General features: G+C 71.1%; 1 protein-coding gene across 6 annotated transcripts in view; it reads right to left on the bottom strand.

The window, feature by feature from the left end:
• Nucleotides 1–20,609, bottom strand: part of LOC140916364 (translation initiation factor eIF2B subunit gamma-like) — a 239,007-nt gene that overhangs the window by 8,986 nt on the left and 209,412 nt on the right. For all 6 annotated transcript variants that reach the window (XM_073357910.1, XM_073357909.1, XM_073357911.1 and 3 more), the window contains 13 exons: nt 17,907–18,102; nt 16,184–16,305; nt 15,680–15,827; nt 12,565–12,696; nt 12,327–12,482; nt 11,073–11,165; nt 10,485–10,610; nt 10,047–10,165; nt 8,246–8,642; nt 7,504–7,816; nt 4,429–4,571; nt 2,760–2,940; nt 2,063–2,346 (listed from right to left, as the gene is read on the bottom strand). In XM_073357910.1, coding sequence (XP_073214011.1) covers nt 2,063–2,346; nt 2,760–2,940; nt 4,429–4,571; nt 7,504–7,816; nt 8,246–8,642; nt 10,047–10,165; nt 10,485–10,610; nt 11,073–11,165; nt 12,327–12,482; nt 12,565–12,696; nt 15,680–15,827; nt 16,184–16,305; nt 17,907–18,102 — 2,410 coding nt within the window. The remainder of the gene's footprint in view (nt 1–2,062; nt 2,347–2,759; nt 2,941–4,428; nt 4,572–7,503; nt 7,817–8,245; nt 8,643–10,046; nt 10,166–10,484; nt 10,611–11,072; nt 11,166–12,326; nt 12,483–12,564; nt 12,697–15,679; nt 15,828–16,183; nt 16,306–17,906; nt 18,103–20,609) is intronic.

Below are 20,609 nucleotides of genomic sequence, written 5' to 3'. Positions count from 1 at the left end.
ATCCGCTCCACTGCCCTGCCCCACTGCATCCACCCCACAGCGCTGCCCCACGGCCCTGCCCCACTGCATCCGCTCCATGGCACTGCCCCACTGCATCCACCCCACAGCGCTGCCCCACTGCCCTGCCCCACTGCATCCGCTCCACTGCACTGCCCCACTGCATCCACCCCACAGCGCTGCCCCACGGCCCTGCCCCACTGCATCCGCTCCATGGCGCTGCCCCACTGCATCCGCTCCACTGCCCTGCCCCACTGCATCCACCCCACAGCGCTGCCCCACTGCCCTGCCCCACTGCATCCGCTCCATTGCACTGCCCCACTGCATCCGCTCCATGGCGCTGCCCCACTGCATCCACCCCACAGCGCTGCCCCACTGCCCTGACCCACTGCATCCGCTCCATGGCGCTGCCCCACTGCATCCACCCCACAGCGGTGCCCCACTGCCCTGCCCCACTGCATCCGCTCCACTGCCCTGCCCCACTGCATCCACCCCACAGCGCTGCCCCACTGCCCTGCCCCACTGCATCCGCTCCATTGCACTTCCCCACTGCATCCGCCCCACGGCGCTGCCCCACTGCTTCCACCCCACAGCGCAGCCCCACTGCCCTGCCCCACTGCATCCGCTCCATTGCACTGCCCCACTGCATCCGCCCCACGGCGCTGCCCCATGGCCCTGCCCCACTGCATCCGCCCCACAGCCCTGCCCCACTGCATCCGCCCCACTGCCCTGCCCCACTGCATCCGCTCCATTGCCAGACAGACTGCATCCGCCCCATGGCGCTGCCCCACGGCCCTGCCCCACTGCATCCGCTCCACTGCACTGCCCCACGGCCCTGCCCCACTGCATCCGCCCCATGGCCCTGCCCCACTGCATCCACCCTACGGCCCTGCCCCACTACATCTGCTCCATTGCACTGCCCCACTGCATCCACCCCACGGCCCTGCCCCACTGCATCCGCTCCACTGCACTGCCCCACGGCCCTGCCCCACTGCATCTGCTCCATTGCACTGCCCCACTGCATCCACCCCACGGCCCTGCCCCACTGCATCCCCTCCACTGCACTGCCCCACGGCCCTGCCCCACTGCATCCGCTCCATTGCACTTCCCCACTGCATCCACCCCACGGCGCTGCCCCACTGCATCCATTCCACGGCCCTGCCCCACTGCATCCACCCCATAGTGCTGCCCCATGGCCCTGCCCCACTGCATCCGCTCCATTGCACTGCCCCACTGCATCCGCCCCACGGCGCTGCCCCCCTGCATCCAATCCACTGACCTGCCTCACTGCACCTGCTGCAGCACTCTGCACCTTCCTGTCTGCCCCACTGCACTGCCCCATGGCAGCCACCCACTCTGCCCCACACAAGAGCCCAGATGCCAGGGCGATGGGTGCCCTATTGCTGTGAATGATACCAATTACAGACGCTTTGCCCAGCCGCCCTGGGAACGGGCACCATGGGCGTGTGAAGGGACATGCCGATGGGGAGGGCCTACCTCAACCGGGGGGCTGGTCTGGGGCGCCAGGTTGGGCGGGGGGTATTTGGAACGAACCCCCCCCCACCACCACCAATTGGATCCGCTCACCTGGAGCCCAGGGGTCAGCACTCGGGGCAGCAGAACCGCCTGCAGGGTCAGGGCCTGAGAGCACCTGCCCTGGCGGGAGGGGAGGGAGGGGGCGATGCCAGGGGCCCCCAGGCTGGGAGAGCGCTGGTGCCAGGGGGCGGAAGCCAGGCCAGGCCAGCCTGTCCTGGTCCGTTCTCCACCCTGGCGTCGGGAGCTCCCGGTCACCCCCTGGAGACACTCGGGAGGCACTGGACTGTGCTCCAGCCCCTGTGGGCGCTCGGGGGCACCTGGGGGCTGGGGGTCCACCCGCGAACAAGGTGCCCCAGGTGAGGTCTCGAGTGACAGCTGCAGGGCCAGTGGGAAAGGCTGATGGGCCAGAGGGCAGGGGATGTGCTGGCTGTGGGGTCCTGGAGATCCCGGGGGGCTGGGCGGCGTCTGGATCCCACCCCGTGGTGCTCCCCACCCCGTGCCCATCCCCGTGGCGTCTGGGCGTACTCACGATGATGCCGGCGGTCCAGGGGTTGAGCAGCAGCAGGGCACACACCAGGAAGGTGCAGGCCAGCACGATGCTGACGGCCAGCAGGAACCAGTGGCGCAGGCCGATGTACTGCTCCCAGAAGAGGAAGGGGTAGCCGCTGGGGTAGCTGGCCACGCCGCGCTCCCGGGCCGCCTCCTCGCACACGGCCCGCACGCTCTCGATGGCCTCCACGAAGTCCGCGGTCTGGCGCAGGCCGCTCAGGTAGAAGGGGAACTGGGCGAACTCCAGGGGCTGGGCTGCGGGGACTGGGGGGAGGGGGCAGCGCGGGTCAGGCAGGGGGATGCCACGGCCCCCGACCCCCGACACTGCCCCCTTCCTCCTCCCACGCCAGCCCAGATGGGGGGCAACTCTGGAACAGGTCGCTCAGCACAGCTGGCATGGGGGAGGTGCCCGGCTGCACCCTGTGTGAGGCTTGAGGGCATGCCCGGCAGGACCCCGTGTGGGGCGCTGGCATGGCGGGGTGTGCCTGGCCGGATCCTGCATGGCATGTGGGGGGTGTCTGCCTGGACCCTGTGTGGCATGTGGGGGGTATCTGGCAGGACCCCGTGTGGGGCGCTGGCGGAGGGGGGGTGCCTGGCAGGACCTTGCGTGGTGCACTGGAGCGTGCCCAGCCTCCATGTGCCCACGGGTGCCCAGGCGTGCCTGCGGCCACACTCACTTCGCAGGTTCTCGCCGGTGGCGTCGTACTTGTCGTGCATCCACTCGGGCGGCGGGGGGTAGAAGTTGGCATGGGAGGCGGCGACGCCCAGCGGGTCGTTGCTCACCCACACGGTCAGGCAGATGTAGAAGGTCTCCGGGGGGATGATGCCGTTCTCGTCCACCAGCCGGCGCGTAGTGAGCTGCGGGGAGCAGACGGGCACGGGGTGAGCTGCGGCCAGGCCGGCTCAGAGGCGAGTTCAGGGCCATGCCAGGCTCTCGGGGGGGGCGGGGGGGGACGGGCATGGGGTGAGCTGCGGCCAGGCCAGCTCAGAGGCGAGTTCAGGGCCATGCCAGGCTCTCGGGGGGGGGGGGACGGGCATGGGGTGAGCTGCGGCCAGGCCGGCTCAGAGGCGAGTTCAGGGCCATGCCAGGCTCTCGGGGGGGGCGGGGGGGGGGCGGGCACGGGGTGAGCTGCGGCCAGGCCGGCTCAGAGGCGAGTTCAGGGCCATGCCAGGCTCTCGGGGGGGGCGGGGGGGGACGGGCATGGGGTGAGCTGCGGCCAGGCCAGCTCAGAGGCGAGTTCAGGGCCATGCCAGGCTCTCGGGGGCGGGGGACGGGCATGGGGTGAGCTGCGGCCAGGCCGGCTCAGAGGCGAGTTCAGGGCCATGCCAGGCTCTCGGGGGGGGCGGGGGGGGACGGGCATGGGGTGAGCTGCGGCCAGGCCAGCTCAGAGGCGAGTTCAGGGCCATGCCAGGCTCTCGGGGGCGGGGGACGGGCACGGGGTGAGCTGCGGCCAGGCCGGCTCAGAGGTGAGTTCAGGGCCACGCCAGGCTCTCGGCGAGGCCGGGCACGGGGTGCGCTGCGGCCAGGCCAGCTCAGAGGCGAGTTCAGGGCCACGCCAGGCTCTCGGGGGGGGGGCGGGCACGGGGTGAGCTGCGGCCAGGCCGGCTCAGAGGCGAGTTCAGGGCCACGCCAGGCTCTCGGGGGGAGGGGGGGGGCGGGCACGGGGTGAGCTGCGGCCAGGCCGGCTCAGAGGCGAGTTCAGGGCCACGCCAGGCTCTCGGGGGGAGGGGGGGGCGGGCACGGGGTGAGCTGCGGCCAGGCCGGCTCAGAGGCGAGTTCAGGGCCACGCCAGGCTCTCGGCGAGGCCGGGCACGGGGTGCGCTGCGGCCAGGCCGGCTCAGAGGCGAGTTCAGGGCCACGCCAGGCTCTTGGGCGGGGCCGGGCACGGGGTGAGCTGCGGCCAGGCCGGCTCAGAGGCGAGTTCAGGGCCACGCCAGGCTCTTGGGCGGGGCCGGGCACGGGGTGAGCTGCGGCCAGGCCGGCTCAGAGGCGAGTTCAGGGCCACGCCAGGCTCTTGGGCGGGGCCGGGCACGGGGTGAGCTGCGGCCAGGCCGGCTCAGAGGCGAGTTCAGGGCCACGCCAGGCTCTCGGGGGGGGGCCGGGCACGGGGTGCGCTGCGGCCAGGCCGGCTCAGAGGCGAGTTCAGGGCCACGCCAGGCTCTCGGGGGCGGGGGGGCGGGCACGGGGTGAGCTGCGGCCAGGCCGGCTCAGAGGCGAGTTCAGGGCCACGCCAGGCTCTCGGGGGCGGGGGGGCGGGCACGGGGTGAGCTGCGGCCAGGCCGGCTCAGAGGCGAGTTCAGGGCCACGCCAGGCTCTTGGGCGGGGCCGGGCACGGGCCGGCTCACCTGATTGTAGTTGAACGGCTCCTTTTTGTTGCCCGTCTGGATGAGCAGCTTGTAGGCCAGTGCACCGTCCTCGGAGCCATTCCGGTAGCTGTCACGGGTGATGCGCCCGGCCTGCCACTCCTTGTCGAAGGCGGCCTGCAGGCCTGGGGACAGAGTGCAGGGCTTACAGGGACGGAGGGAGACCTCCCCACGCTGCACGGCCCTTCCCAGCCACGGGCCAGCGAAGCCGGCTGGGCAGTGCCCTCGGGGCGGGGCTGCCGTCCTGTCTGGCTGAGCTGGCCCCTGGGCACCTCCATGCCCACCCCCTGCTACTGCTCCGTAACCTGAGCGAGTGCTGCCCAGAGCCATGGCCGCAGCAGGGCAGAGCGGGCCTGGGACGGGTGGGCCCGTGTGCATGCGGGCCACGGGGACAGAACTCTGGTGTGCCAGCCCAGGCGTGGGTGCGTGGCAGCCCACCTGCAGGTACCATGGCTGCCACCCCAGATTTAGAGACACGCGGGGACAGGTTATCCAAACCCATAGGTCGGCAGCAGGACCCCACCAAGCCCAGGGGCTGGCCCTGCTCTGGGTGCCCCCTCCTGATGCTCTCGTTTCCGGTCTCCAGCTCATCTGCAGGTGAGGCCGGCAATGCAGAGAGGGGCTGGCGGGGCGGACAGGGACAGATGGAGGTTGGCAGGGACACGCAGGGCAGACGGGCGCAGGTGGAGGCCAGTGAGGGCACATGGAGGCCGGCAGGGGCATGCAGGGCAGGCGGGGGCCAGTGGAGGCCAGCAGGGGCACACAAGGCAGGCGGAGGCTAGCAGGGTAGGCGGGAGCCAGAGGGTCAGGCGGGGGCAGGCAGAGGCTGGCAGCGGGCACACAGGGCAGGTGGGTGCAGGCGGAGGCCGGCAGGGGGCACACAGGGCAGGCGGGGGCTAGCAGGGTAGGCGGGAGCCAGAGGCCCAGGCAGGTGCAGGTGGAGGCCGGCAGGGGGCACACAGGGCAGGCAGGGCAGGCAGGGCAGGCGGAGGCTGGCACAGGGGCAGGCAGGGCAGGCGGGGGCAGGTAGGGGGCACACAGGGCAGGCGGGGGCAGGCGGAGGCTGGCACAGGAGCAGGCAGGGCAGGTGGGGGCAGGCGGGCAGGCAGAGGCTGGCACAGGGGCAGGCAGGGCAGGCGGGGGCCAGCCGGGCAGGCGAGGGCAGGCGGAGGCTGGCACAGGGGCAGGCAGGGCAGGCGGAGGCTGGCACAGGGGCAGGCAGGGCAGGCAGAGGCTGGCACAGGGGCAGGCAGGGCAGGCGGGGGCCAGCCGGGCAGGCGAGGGCAGGCGGAGGCTGGCACAGGGGCAGGCAGGGCAGGCAGGGCAGGCGGAGGCTGGCACAGGGGCAGGCGGGGGCTGGCACAGGGGCAGGCAGGGCAGGCAGGGCAGGCAGAGGCTGGCACAGGGGCAGGCAGGGCAGGCGGGGGCCAGCCGGGCAGGCGAGGGCAGGCGGAGGCTGGCACAGGGCCAGCCGGGCAGGCGAGGGCAGGCGGAGGCTGGCACAGGGGCAGGCAGGGCAGGCAGGGCAGGCAGAGGCTGGCACAGGGGCAGGCAGGGCAGGTGGGGGCAGGCGGGCAGGCAGAGGCTGGCACAGGGGCAGGCAGGGCAGGCGGGGGCCAGCCGGGCAGGCGAGGGCAGGCGGAGGCTGGCACAGGGGCAGGCAGGGCAGGCAGGGCAGGCGGAGGCTGGCACAGGGGCAGGCAGGGCAGGCAGAGGCTGGCACAGGGGCAGGCAGGGCAGGCGGGGGCCAGCCGGGCAGGCGAGGGCAGGCGGAGGCTGGCACAGGGGCAGGCAGGGCAGACGGAGGCTGGCACAGGGGCAGGCAGGGCAGGCGGGGGCCAGCCGGGCAGGCGAGGGCAGGCGGAGGCTGGCACAGGGGCAGGCAGGGCAGGCGGAGGCTGGCACAGGGGCAGGCAGGGCAGGCGGGGGCCAGCCGGGCAGGCGAGGGCAGGCGGAGGCTGGCACAGGGGCAGGCAGGGCAGGCAGGGCAGGCGGAGGCTGGCACAGGGGCAGGCAGGGCAGGCAGAGGCTGGCACAGGGGCAGGCAGGGCAGGCGGGGGCCAGCCGGGCAGGCGAGGGCAGGCGGAGGCTGGCACAGGGGCAGGCAGGGCAGGCAGGGCAGGCGGAGGCTGGCACAGGGGCAGGCGGGGGCTGGCACAGGGGCAGGCAGGGCAGGCAGGGCAGGCGGAGGCTGGCACAGGGGCAGGCAGGGCAGGCGGGGGCCAGCCGGGCAGGCGAGGGCAGGCGGAGGCTGGCACAGGGCCAGCCGGGCAGGCGAGGGCAGGCGGAGGCTGGCACAGGGGCAGGCAGGGCAGACGGAGGCTGGCACAGGGGCAGGCAGGGCAGGCGGGGGCCAGCCGGGCAGGCGAGGGCAGGCGGAGGCTGGCACAGGGGCAGGCAGGGCAGGCGGAGGCTGGCACAGGGGCAGGCAGGGCAGGCGGGGGCCAGCCGGGCAGGCGAGGGCAGGCGGAGGCTGGCACAGGGGCAGGCAGGGCAGGCAGGGCAGGCGGAGGCTGGCACAGGGGCAGGCAGGGCAGGCAGAGGCTGGCACAGGGGCAGGCAGGGCAGGCGGGGGCCAGCCGGGCAGGCGAGGGCAGGCGGAGGCTGGCACAGGGGCAGGCAGGGCAGGCAGGGCAGGCGGAGGCTGGCACAGGGGCAGGCGGGGGCTGGCACAGGGGCAGGCAGGGCAGGCAGGGCAGGCGGAGGCTGGCACAGGGGCAGGCAGGGCAGGCGGGGGCCAGCCGGGCAGGCGAGGGCAGGCGGAGGCTGGCACAGGGCCAGCCGGGCAGGCGAGGGCAGGCGGAGGCTGGCACAGGGGCAGGCAGGGCAGGCAGGGCAGGCAGAGGCTGGCACAGGGGCAGGCAGGGCAGGCAGAGGCTGGCACAGGGGCAGGCAGGGCAGGCGGGGGCCAGCCGGGCAGGCGAGGGCAGGCGGAGGCTGGCACAGGGGCAGGCGGGGGCTGGCACAGGGGCAGGCAGGGCAGGCAGGGCAGGCGGAGGCTGGCACAGGGGCAGGCAGGGCAGGCAGAGGCTGGCACAGGGGCAGGCGGGCCCTCACCTCGCAGCCAGTCCTGGAAGTAGTGCAGCCACATCTTGGGCGGCTGGCGGGCGCGGTCGCGCACCACGTGCGGGAGGCCGCCCAGGGCCCGGTGCAGGCCGTACAACGCCTCCTGCGAGCTGGGGTAGTGGAAGCCGCCCTGGGTGGCGATGAAGACGTGGTAGAAGGAGAAGTACTTGGCCTGGGTGGCGATGAAGGCATGCTCCTTGGTGCCCCGCGGCACGATGTCCGTCAGGTACAGCCCGTCGTGCACCAGCGTGGTGCCATACAGGGTGAGGCCCAGCAGCGCCAGGAACAGCAGCACCACGATGCCCTGGGGGGGGGAGCCTGTCAGTCTGTGCCGGGCACCCCCGTGGGCAGGCCGGAGCCACCCCGGCACAGACCCCCCGCCCCCTGCCCTGCCGCACAGGCCCACAGCAAGCAGTGGGCACCCAGCTCCCCCCAGAGTGCCAGCAAGCCTCCCAACCCCTCAGTGCCAGGGTCTCATCCCAGCTCTCCGGGCGCCCTCCCAGTGTGCCACAGTGCCAGGGAGTCACCCCAGCACCTCCCCCATGCCCGGGGGCCCCCAAACCGCCAGCGGCAGGGAGCCCCCCAGCATTCCCCTGCCGAGCCTGGGAGTTAGCCCCAGTCCCCAAGCTCCCCAGCACCGCCAGCGTCCGCCCCCAGCCCCCCAACCTTGCACCGCTCCCCAGGGGGACGAGGGGCCAACATGAGCCGGGGGCGGCAGGCCCAGCCCCCCTACCTTGGTCTGGGTTTGCAGCAGGAGGGGGGCGTACTTCTCCCTGGCGAAGTCGGCCAGATTCCAGCGGCACAGGGGCAGTGGCCCGCACTCCCGGCCCCCCTTGGCCCCGTCCAGCAGGTCGCGGGTGGAGCTGGCCGGGGCGAAGAGCTGGGAGCCCAGCGGGTCAGCGGGGGACAGCGGCATGGCGGGCGCGGTGCAGACCTGGGCGGTGGGCGGCAGGATGGTGACAATGTGCCGGCCCGAGGGGTCGCAGCAGGTGAAGGCCTGCACCGTGGTGGTGATCTGGGTGCTGGTGGCCACGGGCGGGTGCCCGTAGGGTGAGGGGTGGGAGGCATGGTTCTCGTTGGCGTCGGCGAACTCCTGCGGCTGGATCTGGATGACGCGGGAGGAGCACGGGCTGGGGGAGGAGGAGCCGGGGGGGCGTTCAGAGAGCTGTGATAGGCGCCCCTCTGACCACGCACGGCTGCCCTGGTGGTTACCGCACCCACGCTGGCATGCGCCCGCTGCTGGGGTGCAGCACCGCCCCTGCTTAGCAGGGAGTGGGATTCTCCCTGGAGCGACCCCTCCTGGCCGCCCCAGGAAAGGCACCCAGCTGTGCTCAAGCCGGGGAGCGAGGCCCCAAGCACCTCCGAGCCACTGCGTAGCCCTGCCAGCTGGGCCCCGATCCTGGCGCGGCAGGACGATCCGCACAGGGGCTGCCTGCGGGCTCAGGCTTGGGCCCAGCTGTGCCGGGCACGTGGGCTCTGCTGCCTATCGCCCCCCTCCCGGAGCACGGCGCGGGCCCGGCTCTGCCCTGGGTGTCCCCAGCCCCCCTCCCAGAGCACGGCATGGGCCCAGCTCTGCCCTGGGCCCCCCCCCGGATCCTCTCCCAAACACGGCAAGGGCCCGGCTCTGCCCTGGGCCCCACTCTGGACCCTCTCCCGGAGCACGGCACGGGCCCGGCTCTGCCCTAGGCACCCCCTGGGCCCCCTCCCGGAGCACGGCACGGGCCCGGCTCTGCTCTGGGCCCCCCTCTGACCTCCTCCTGGAGCACGGCACGGGCCTGGTTCTGCCCTGCCCCCCCCCCCGACCCTCTCCTGGAGCATGGCACGGGCCTGGCTCTGCCCTGGGCGCCCCCCGGACCCTCTCCTGGAGCACGGCACGGGCCTGGTTCTGCCCTGCCCCCCCCGACCCTCTCCCAGAACACGGCACAGGCCTGGCTCTGCCCTGGGCGCCCCCCGGACCCTCTCCCGGAGCACGGCACGGGCCTGGCTCTGCCCTGCGCCCCCCGCGGACCCTCTCCCAGAGCACGGCACGGGCCTGGCTCTGCCCTGCGCCCCCCGCGGACCCTCTCCCAGAACACGGCACGGGCCTGGCTCTGCCCTGGGCCCCCCGCGGACCCTCTCCCAGAGCACGGCACGGGCCCGGCTCTGCCCTGGGCCCCCCTCTGGACCCTCTCCCGGAGCATGGCACGGGCCCGGCTCTGCCCTGGGCCCCCCTCTGGACCCTCTCCCGGAGCACGGCATGGGCCCGGCTCTGCTCTGGGCCCCCCTCTGGACCCTCTCCCGGAGCACGGCACGGGCCCGGCTCTGCTCTGGGCCCCCCTCTGGACCCTCTCCCGGAGCACGGCACGGGCCTGGTTCTGCCCTGTCCCCCCCCCCCCCGACCCTCTCCCGGAGCACGGCACGGGCCTGGCTCTGCTCTGGGCCCCCCTCTGACCTCCTCCCGGAGCACGGCACGGGCCTGGTTCTGTCCTCCCCGCCCCCCCCCGACCCTCTCCCGGAGCACGGCAAGGGCCCGGCTCTGCCCCGGGGGCCGGCACCTGTAGAAGCAGCAGAGGACATCGAGCCGCTGGTCCTGGCGCCGGTGCAGGTCCAGGCTCAGGATGGCCGGGAAGATGAGCAGCACCATGGCGAAGTTAAACACCACGACCACGGCAGCCTGCGGGGACACAGGGCGCAGAGCTCAGGCCACGGGGCTCGAGGGGTTAAACCCGGCTCACCACGCTGCCCGGGAGCCCGGGTCTGCATGTCCGACACGCGTGTGGGGCCATGTCACACCTCGGTCAGTTACAGGGGAAGAGCGGGGGGGGAATACCTGCAGGGAGGCGCGGGGCGGGGGCGGGGTGAGGGGTGGCGGGGGGGCCGTACCTGCCAGGGGAAGGCGGGGCGGGGCGGGGGGGGTGAGGGGTGGCGGGGGGGCCGTACCTGCAGGGGGAAGGCGGGTGGGGCGGGGCGGGGGAGGTGAGGGGGGGCCGTACCTGCAGGGAGAAGGCGCGCAGGGCGGGGATGGGCACCAGGGCTGCCATGAAGAAGGCGATCATGTTGCTGATCGAGGTGAGGGCCACGCTGGTGCCCGTACGTCTCAGGCACTCACCTGTCCGCTCCTGTGCGGGAAACAAACAGGACAGGTCACCCAGCGCCCCGCGCCCGCCCCTGCCCCCCGAGGCAGGTCACCCAGCGCCCCACGCCCGCCCCTGCCCCCCGAGGCAGGTCACCCAGCACCCCGCGCCCGTCCCTGCCCCCCGAGGCAGGTCACCCAGCGCCCCGCGCCCGCCCCTGCCCCCCGAGGCTGGTGACCCAGTGCCCCGCGCCCGCCCCTGCCCCCCGAGGCTAGTCACCCAGCGCCCCGCGCCCGCCCCTGCCCCCCCGAGGCTGGTCACCCAGCGCCCCGCGCCCGCCCCTGCCCCCCCCGAGGCAGGTCACCCAGCGCCCCGCGCCCGCCCCTGCCCCCCGAGGCTGGTGACCCAGTGCCCCGCGCCCGCCCCTGCCCCCCGAGGCTAGTCACCCAGTGCCCCGCGCCCGCCCCTGCCCCCCGAGGCTGGTCACCCAGGCCAGGGCGGCCTCACCTTGAAGGGGACGTGCTGGCTGGTCTCGGTGAAGGCGTGAGCGAGGAGGAACATATCGTCCACCCCGATGCCCAGGGCCAGGAACGGCAGCACCTGTGGGGACAGGAACCCGCCTCGATACTGAGCGTCTGCAGCCGGTCCAGCTGCCACCACCCCACGCCAGAATGCGCCCACCTCTGGGGGAGAAGCACCGGCCACAGCTCCACCCGGAGAACCCAGGATCCCATGGCCACAGGGCAAGGGATCCCCAGGGGCAACCAGCACAGGCTGGGGCACAGCCCCCCCCGGTCTGCCCCCCCGCAAGAGCAGATAGCGCTCTGCATCAGGCTGAGATGCTGGGGAGAGCGCTCCCTACTGAGCCCCCACCCCACGCCCTGCAGCACAGCGCCCCCCAGGGCCACACTGCGGTATTGGGGCCCAGGGCAGAGTACCCCCACGGAGCCCCCACCCTGCTCCTCAGCACAGCGCCCCCCAGTGCCACACTGCGGTATTGGGGCCAAGGGCAGAGTACCCCCACGGAGCCCCCACCCTGCTCCTCAGCACAGCGCCCCCCAGTGCCGCACTGCGGTATTGGGGCCAAGGGCAGAGTACCCCCACGGAGCCCCCACCCTGCTCCTCAGCACAGCGCCCCCCAGTGCCGCACTGCGGTATTGGGACCAAGGTCAGAGTACCCCCACGGAGCCCCCACCCTGCTCCTCAGCACAGCGCCCCCCAGTGCCGCACTGCGGTATTGGGGCCAAGGGCAGAGTACCCCCACGGAGCCCCCACCCTGCTCCTCAGCACAGCGCCCCCCAGTGCCACACTGCGGTATTGGGGCCAAGGGCAGAGTACCCCCACGGAGCCCCCACCCCACGCCCTGCAGCACAGCACCCCCCAGGGCCACACTGCGGTATTGGGGCCAAGGGCAGAGTACCCCCACGGAGCCCCCACCCTGCTCCTCAGCACAGCGCCCCCCAGTGCCACACTGCGGTATTGGGGCCAAGGGCAGAGTACCCCCACGGAGCCCCCACCCTGCTCCTCAGCACAGCGCCCCCCAGTGCCGCACTGCGGTATTGGGGCCAGCCCTGACAGCGAGGGCAGAGTGCCAACGTTATTCCCCGCAGGTCTCCCACACCGCTGCGGAGCGGGTGAGAAGGTGGGTCCCGGCCCCAGAGGTGCCAGCTGTGGCCCCAGCAGCCCCCGCGCAGGAGGGCAGCAAGGCACGGCGGGCAGGCAGGGGCTCCCCATGGCCCTGCCGGCCCTGGCGTGCAGTACCTGGGTGGTGGCTGCGTTGAAGGAGATCCCCAGCAGCGAGCAGAGCCCGAGTCCTGACGCCACGGACAGGGCCACCAGCAGGACGCCGGCCAGGCCCACGGCCCCCTGGGATTTGGAGCAGTCCCAGCGCAGCATGGTCACGCAGGCGTACGCCAGCTGGAAGCAGAGCGGGGGCGGGTGAGCGCAGGCGGGCTTAGCGTGGGCGGGGGGCGGGCTGGCGGAGGGGGTGGGTACCTACCATCAGGAGGTAGCCCCCGGCCACGCGGATGGCGCTCACGTCCGAGAAGGACTTCATGATGTCGCTGAGCGTGGTGGTGGAGAAGGCGTGGACACCCTGGGAGCTGTTCTGCGGGAGGGACTCCTGCGCCAGCTGGGGAGAGACGGGGCCTCAGAGACCCGGCCGGCGGGCACCACACCCAGGGCAGCACCGTGGGCAGCCCCCCGGCACCCTCTCAGTGGGCCCCCCGCCCCAGGCCACGCCACACTACACTGCTCCCAGGGGGCAGCCCTCCCACCACCCTCCGCCCCTTGCAGTGGGCACCCCACCCGGGCTACCCCACACCCTCCCAGCAGCACCCGACCCCCTGCTACACCCCTCCTGGTGGGCAGCCTGCGACCTCCCCATGGGGCACAGCAGGAGGAGGCCGCAGCCAAACCCCCAGGCCCTGGGCTGTATCTGGCTGAGACCCTGTGGGCCCTGCAGCCAAGGGCCCCTGTGGGAACCTGGCACTGAGAGCTGGGGGAAGGGGGAGTCCTGAACCCATGCCAAGCCGGCCAGAGCTGCCCCCGGCACAGCCCCAGCCAGCCCTCGATGCCAGGCATGCTGTGCCCAATGTGGGGCTCTGACTCCCACAGGGGGGCTGAGCGCAGACGCTGAGAGGGCACTGGGGGTCCACCCCCCCAGCCCTCATTTCACCAGAGCCCCGGTGCAACCCCCAGAGCACGGCCACGGCCAACGTAGCATCATGCTGCCCTTCACCAAGCATGCTCACCCCCCGGCACGCTCAGCCCCCCCAGCTCACTCACATACACCCCGGCACGCTCACCCCCCGGCACGCTCACACACCCCAGCATGCTCACACACCCCCCGGCACGCTCACACGCACCCCGGCACGCTCAAACCCCCCAGCATGTTCACACCCCCCAGCATGTTCTCACACACCCTGGCACACTCACACACACCCTGGCACGCTCACACCCCCCAGCATGCTCTCACACCCCCCAGCATGTTCTCACACACCCCGGCATGCTCTCACACCCCCCAGCATGTTCTCACACACCCCGGCACGCTCACCCCCCCGGCACGCTCACATGCACCCCGGCACGCTCACACCCCCCAGCAAGTTCTCACACACCCTGGCACGCTCACACACACCCTGGCACGCTCACACCCCCCAGCATGCTCTCACCCCCCCCAGCATGTTCTCACACACCCCGGCATGCTCTCACACACCCTGGCACGCTCACACATACCCCGGCACGCTCACACCACACAGCATGCTCTCACACCCCCCAGCATGTTCTCACACACCCCGGCACGCTCACACCCCCCAGCATGCTCACACCCCCCCCAACATGTTCACACCCCCCAGCATGCTCTCACACACCCTGGCACGCTCACCCCCCCAGCATGCTCACCCCCCCAGCTCACTCACACACACCCCAGCACGCTCACACACACCCCGGCACGCTCACACCCCCCAGCATGTTCACACCCCCCAGCACGCTCTCACACACCCCGGCACGCTCTCACACACCCCGGCATGCTCACCCCCCCAGCTCACTCACACACACCCTGGCACGCTTACACCCCCCAGCATGCTCACACCCCCCAGCATGTTCACACCCCCCAGCATGCTCTCACACACCCCGGCACGCTCACCCCCCAGCATGTTCACACCCCCCAGCATGCTCTCACACCCCCCAGCACGCTCTCACACACCCTGGCACGCTCACCCCCCCGGCATGCTCACCCCCCCAGCTCACTCACACACACCCTGGCACGCTCACAGCCCCCAGCATGTTCTCACACACCCTGGCACGCTCACACACACCCCGGCATGCTCACACCCCCCAACATGTTCTCACACACTCCGGCACGCTCACACCCCCCAGCATGTTCACCCCCCCCAGCATGATCTCACACACACCCTGGCACGCTCACACACACCCTGGCACACTCACACCCCCCAGCATGTTCACACACCCCAGCATGATATCACACACCCCAGCATGCTCACACACACCCTGGCATGCTCACGCACACCCTGGCACGCTCACACCCCCCCAGCATTTCTCACACACACACCAGCATGCTCACACACACCCTGGCACGCTCACACCCCCCGCACGCTCACACACACCCCAGCATGCTCACACACACCCTGGCACACTCACACACACCCTGGCATGCTCACACCCCCCAGCATGTTCTCACACACCCCGGTATGCTCACACACACCCCGGCATGCTCACACACACCCTGGCACGCTCACCCCCCCCAGCATGCTCACACACACCCTGGCACACTCACACACACCCTGGCATGCTCACACCCCCCAGCATGTTCTCACACACCCCGGCATGCTCACACACACCCCAGCATTCTCACACCCCCCAGCATGCTCTCACAACCCCCTGCATGCTCTCATACACCCCGGCACGCTCACACCCCCCAGCATGCTCACACACACCCTGGCACGCTCACACACCCCAGCATGCTCACACACACACCCCGGCACGCTCACACACACCCCGGCACGCTCACCCCCCCCAGCATGTTCACACCCCTCAGCATGCTTACACACACCCCGGCACGCTCACACACACCCCGGCACGCTCACACCCCCCAGCATGCTCTCACACACCCTGGCATGCTCACACCCCCCAGCATGCTCACACACACCCTGGCACGCTCACACACCCCAGCATGCTCACACACACACCCCGGCACGCTCACACACACCCCGGCACGCTCACACCCCCCAGCATGTTCACCCCCCCCAGCATGCTCTCACACACCCCGGCACGCTCACACACACCCCGGCACACTCACACACCCCGGCACGCTCACACCCCCCAGCATGCTCACACACACCCCGGCACGCTCACACCCCCCAGCATGCTCACAACCTCCAGCATGTTCTCACACACCCCAGCATGCTCACACACACCCCGGCACGCTCACACACACCTCGGCACACTCACTCCCACCTCGGCACGCTCAGCCGCGAGCACAGATGTGTGCACGTAGAGACCCCGCAAGTCCCCCCCTGTTGCACTGCTGATGAGCGGCCATCCCCTCTATCCCCACATAGGGTGGGGATCAGCCCCCTGCTCCCAGCCCCTCCTACCTCCACGAACTCCCTCTGCCAGGCCTCCAGGATGGCAGCCGCCTTCTCCTCACTCCAGCCAATCTCTTGGATCTCGTAGTCGTCCTTGAAGTGCTCGAAGAGCTGCCGCGGGCTCATGAGCAGGAACATGGTTTGCAGGGCCTCAGCGCTGCCGGGACAGGACACACCTATGGGCCCAGCCATGGGACCCCCAGTGCCAAACGAAGCGCCCCAGCTGGGCGGCCAGCCCTGCCCCCGGTGCCCCCTCCAGAGCACTGTAGCTGGGCGGCCAGCCCCCAAACCCTGGAGGCACCAGGCAGCAGAGGCCTGGGCTGGCCTAGGTGGAAACAAGGGGCTCGTGGGTTTGTCCCTGACACAGCCTGGGCAGGAGAGAACTCACAGCGCCTTCGCCCTCCCAGCCATGCCTGTTCCCCACCCCGCCGCGTGGGCTTGTCCGTGGGAAAGTGACCAGCCCCACACGGGGGACCCTGAGGCCCAGGCCTCACCCCCCGTGCTCCCGCTTACCTCAGCAGCCTGCCCTGGGGGTCCTTTGTGGTGCCACCCAGGATCAGCTCCTCTTGCCAGTGCATGAATTTCCGGGAGAAGCCGTGGCAGCCCCCCGTCAGCTCAGCGGGGATGTCGGGGTCCTGGGGGGAGCAGGAGGGTGGGGTGGGTGAGGACAGGCACAGGAGCCGGGGAAGCCAGGCCGTGCACCTCCCAGGCCCAAAATGTTGTGAGGGCCGATGCCAGGGGTCCAGCTGTGCCCACGCAGGCGCCAATCTGGAGCAGAGTCACCCTGGCGGGACACGGCCCAAGGCCTCCCTGCTGCCGGCTCCAGCCGCCGGGAGCCGTGCCCTGCTGGCAGGAGCTGGGGAAGGGTCCAGGCTGTTTACAAGACCCGAGACCGTCCAGGCTGTCACTTGCCTGAACCCCGGCGCTCTGCCCACGGGGGCCTCCACCTCCAACCTCTGCTCTGCCTGGGCAAGGCTTTGGCTGGCAACTCCCAATGCTCTCCAGCATGGCAGGCGGTCACCCTTGGGCAGCCGGCAGTGCAGTCAGACCGCCCTGGCCCCTGGCTTGGGGTCCCGCTGGGGCTTATTCTCTGTCCCTGACTGGAAAGGGACGATCCAGTGGGCTTGGACCAGCCCAGCGGGTAAAGCAGAAACCCACCATCTGCCAAGCAGCCCTTTCTGCCCCCAGCCCCCCAGGCACGGCTCTCGCTCCCGGAGGGGCTCTGTGGAGCCCCTGCAGTGCCAACGGGTAAGATACCCACCAGCACCTGCCCTCCGCAGGCTGTGTGCTGCCCTGCCCGGGCGCCCCCCCCCCCCCCCCCCCCCCCAAATCCCATAGCGTCTTCCTCTGGCTGCTGCAGCCAGGCGGGGGGAATTGTTTGGGGTGGCTACATGGCCCTGCAAGCCAGGGGGCGCGGTGTTACAACTGACCCTCCCGCCCGCTGTCCACCCCACGCTTACCCCTGGCCCCAGCTCCCAAACTGTCCCCTGCTCCGGGAGGCCTTCCAATGAGAACTGCCCACCAGGCTGTGTTTGGTCGGCCCGCTGGCAGCCCTGGGGCTCGGGGGAGCCTCTGCCCTGCTGGCACAGCTCTCCAGCTGCCTCGAGCCATCAGGCGCTGCTAAAATGAGGAACCAACCTTGCAGATTCTGCACTTTACTCTGCCGGGGGAGCAAAGCCGCTGGTTCTGGATCGGTTCTGGATCCGGGGATGGAGGGGCCCAGCGCTGTCTGCCGGGCGGGCGGCAGAGAACCAAACCCTGCCAAAGCACTAGCTGTCAGCAGAGGGGCCCCGCTGCAGTGTGTGTGTGTGAGGGGGGGGTGGTTCCCTTTGCTCTCCGGTTCCTGTGTCCTGGCAGTCTCAGGGGTCACTGGGCCCATTGCAAAGGGGTCAACGCAGCCCCGGCAGCCCCTGACAGGGCTGGTGGACACGGTGCCGAGACAGGGATGGAGACGGAGCGGGGAGCAGCTTTGAGACGTCCCCAATTCCCTGGCAGGGTCGGAGCCGGGGCCGGGGCCACAGGGATGGCCTGTCTAAAATACACGGACAGCTCCTCCACGGCTGGCCATGGAGGACACCAGGGAGCGGCTGCCCCGCATGTCCACCCAGACAGCGTCCCCATGCGGCGTCCCGCTCCCAGAGCCTGCAAGCTGAACTGAGCGAGACAGGGAGGGAAACACACAGCAGGGACACACACAGGCAGGGACCCCTCCGCCCCTGCGTCCGGTGGCACCCACCTGCTGGCTCAGCCTGTTGGGGGCGCTGGCGGGGCACGCGGGCTCGCGGGGGTTGAGGCAGGGCCGCTCCACGTAGGCCTGCCCCACCTGCGCCTTGTCCAGCAGCTCCCGGAAGCCGTCCAGCGAGGTGAACTGGCCCAGCTCCTCCAGCAGCTGCACGGGGTCCAGGTTCGTCCACTGGATGTCCGGCCGCCCCCTGCCAAAACGGGAGCAAGCGCCCAGAGAATCAGGGACCCGGCCACTCCCCTCCGGACACCTGCCCCTGGACTGATGTGTGGTGATGTGGCCCGGCAGGATCGGGGCCCCCTTCCCAGTGGCACCTGCCCTCTGGCCACGCCCAGGCTAGTAAAGCAGGAGGGTGCCCTCCCACTCCCCCAGCCACCTCTGTCCCAAGCCCCTGAGTCCCTGGCAAACGCCCCTCTCCCTGCGCCCAGGACTCCCCCGCGGGACCGGCCAGACACCACCCCTACCCAATGCAGGAGGGACTAGGGCAAGGGTGGGATGGGAGCTGTAGCAATGGGGCTGCGAGGATTTGCCAACCCCCTCCCCGCCGTGGGGCTGTGACAGGCTCCATGCCCCCCCCCACCTTTGCAAGGCGGCTGCCCCCAGAGCCGGCGCCAGATGCCAAGTCAAATAGCATGGCTGATCCTGTTACACGCCCCCGGCCCAGCGTGGCTCCCGGCCCCTCCTTTGTGCCGCCAGTCAGGGCAATTAGCGCCCGCGCCCTGACGTCTTGATAGAGGGGAGCAGGCGGCCGGGACAGGGCCAGGCAGCAGGGGACGGGGCAGCACCCCGGGGCAGGCGGGGGAAAGCAAGAACGGACAGCAAACTGCCCCCAGTCCCCTCTAGCCCCCTTCCATTCCCCCCTCCATCTCTTCCCCTCTCCTCCCCACAGCTTGCTCCCCCCGCAGTACGGAGCTCCCCTCCCCCGGCCCGTGCTTCGCCCCGCAGCTGTGGATGGTGCAGAGCAGGATGCAGCCGGCACAAGCACCTGCTGCTGGCATTTGCTTCACAAGCGGGGCAGCGGGTCCAGTGGGGAAGGGGCTTCTTGGCTCTGCTGCTGACCAGCTGGGCAACCCTGGGCGAGTCCCGCCACCGGGCCTCAGCTCCCCCTTCCACCCTGCACCAGCCTCTTCTACGCAGCACGTAGGCTGCTTGAGGCAGGGGCTGCTTGCTGCCACGTGTGTGATCTCCCCCCAGCCCCGCCCTGCCAAGGGCAGCCCAGAGTGCATGCCAACCCCCCACCACCCGCACACAGCACGCCAGGGCTCCGACCCATGGGCACGAGGGCTGCTGCACAGCCAGACCCCAGAGACCCCTGGGAAATCACAAAGGGGGGGAAGGCTTTACAATCCAGCCAGGCTTGTAATGCATGGCAGCACTGCCCTGCCTCCCACCCTGCCCCCTTGGGGGGGGGCCCAGCTGGCCACACCCTGAGAGTAGGGGGTGGGTGCTGGGACAGCCTGGCTCCTGAGCCATCTCCTCACTGTCCCCAGATGCAGGGATCCAGCAAATCTCCATTCACTGAAGCTGCCCGGACCCCTAGTGCACACCACGTAAACAAGGGGGGCAGCAGCCGGGCATGGTCCCAACCTGCTCCCTGCAGCCCCCACAGACCGGGTGAGAGCCCCGTCCTTCTGGACTGGGCCTGGGGTGGAGAGGGACCAGCGGGGACCCGCTGGCGCAGGGGCTGTAGGCAGGCAGACCCACAGGGGGTCATACCCCAGGAATCCTGCGCCCCCTGGTGTCCAGGCAGGAAGTGGGGCACGTCTGAGTGGAGGAGGGGGAGCAATGCCCAGGGTGGGAGTAACAGCCGTCCCCTCCCTCTCCTGTCAGCCTGGCCGCTTACCCCATCCTCTGCCCTGGATCAGGCCTGGGCCAGCTGCCATCCATGCCGTACACTAACACCATGCCAGCCCCGGGATCTGCCGCTCACGTGGGTCCCACGGGATGGGCATGAGGGAGCCCGGCCCAACGCCCCCCCCCGAGCACAGCCACCTTCTGCCGCCTCCTCCAGCACCGCACGGGGGGCTGCGAACCGAAGCTTTGACCCGCAGGCCCCGAGAGAGACGGGCCAGGCTAAGGGCACGGCCCAGGAGGCCAGGGGCACTCCGCAGAGGGGGTGCCAGCCACACGTCAGCGCCCGACAGACTTGGCCAGCCTTCAGTGGCCATGGGGCTGAGGCACAGGGCAGATGGCAAGCGAGATCTCTGGCTAGCTTGGCTAAGCAACACGCCCATGGGGGGCTAGGCGGGAAACGTCTCGGAGAGTTTGATGGGTGCGGAACCTGCAGGGGTGCAGGGAAGGGCGACCTGGGCGACTCCAACGGGCGTCTCTACAAGCTTGGGGAGGAGCGAGCCAACGAACGCGTCAGCTGAGCCCCAGAAGGATCTAGCCGGGGGCGACTCCGACTGCGGGGCCGGCTTCCGAGGGCAGGGCGGGAGCCCCGTCACCAGAGACGCTGGCCCAACCCCAGAGATCGGCCCGTAGGGAACAACCCTGCACTGGCAGCCGGGGACGGGCGTGGTGGGGCCAGACCAGCTTCCTCTTCTACAGCCCTGTGGCTAGAGGTGGGCTCAGCCACTGGCCGATCGCGGCGAGCACTGGAGATAGGGACTAGCCCTGGCCAATGGGCACCAGCCACCGTATGGACCAGCGGGCCCCATGTGGCCCTGATCTCGGAGGCTGGCAGAAGCTAGAGTC

This window comes from Lepidochelys kempii, chromosome 8 (assembly GCF_965140265.1).
Source record: "Lepidochelys kempii isolate rLepKem1 chromosome 8, rLepKem1.hap2, whole genome shotgun sequence".
Lineage (NCBI taxonomy): Eukaryota > Metazoa > Chordata > Testudines > Cheloniidae > Lepidochelys > Lepidochelys kempii.
This window is presented reverse-complemented; position numbering and strand designations above follow the sequence as displayed.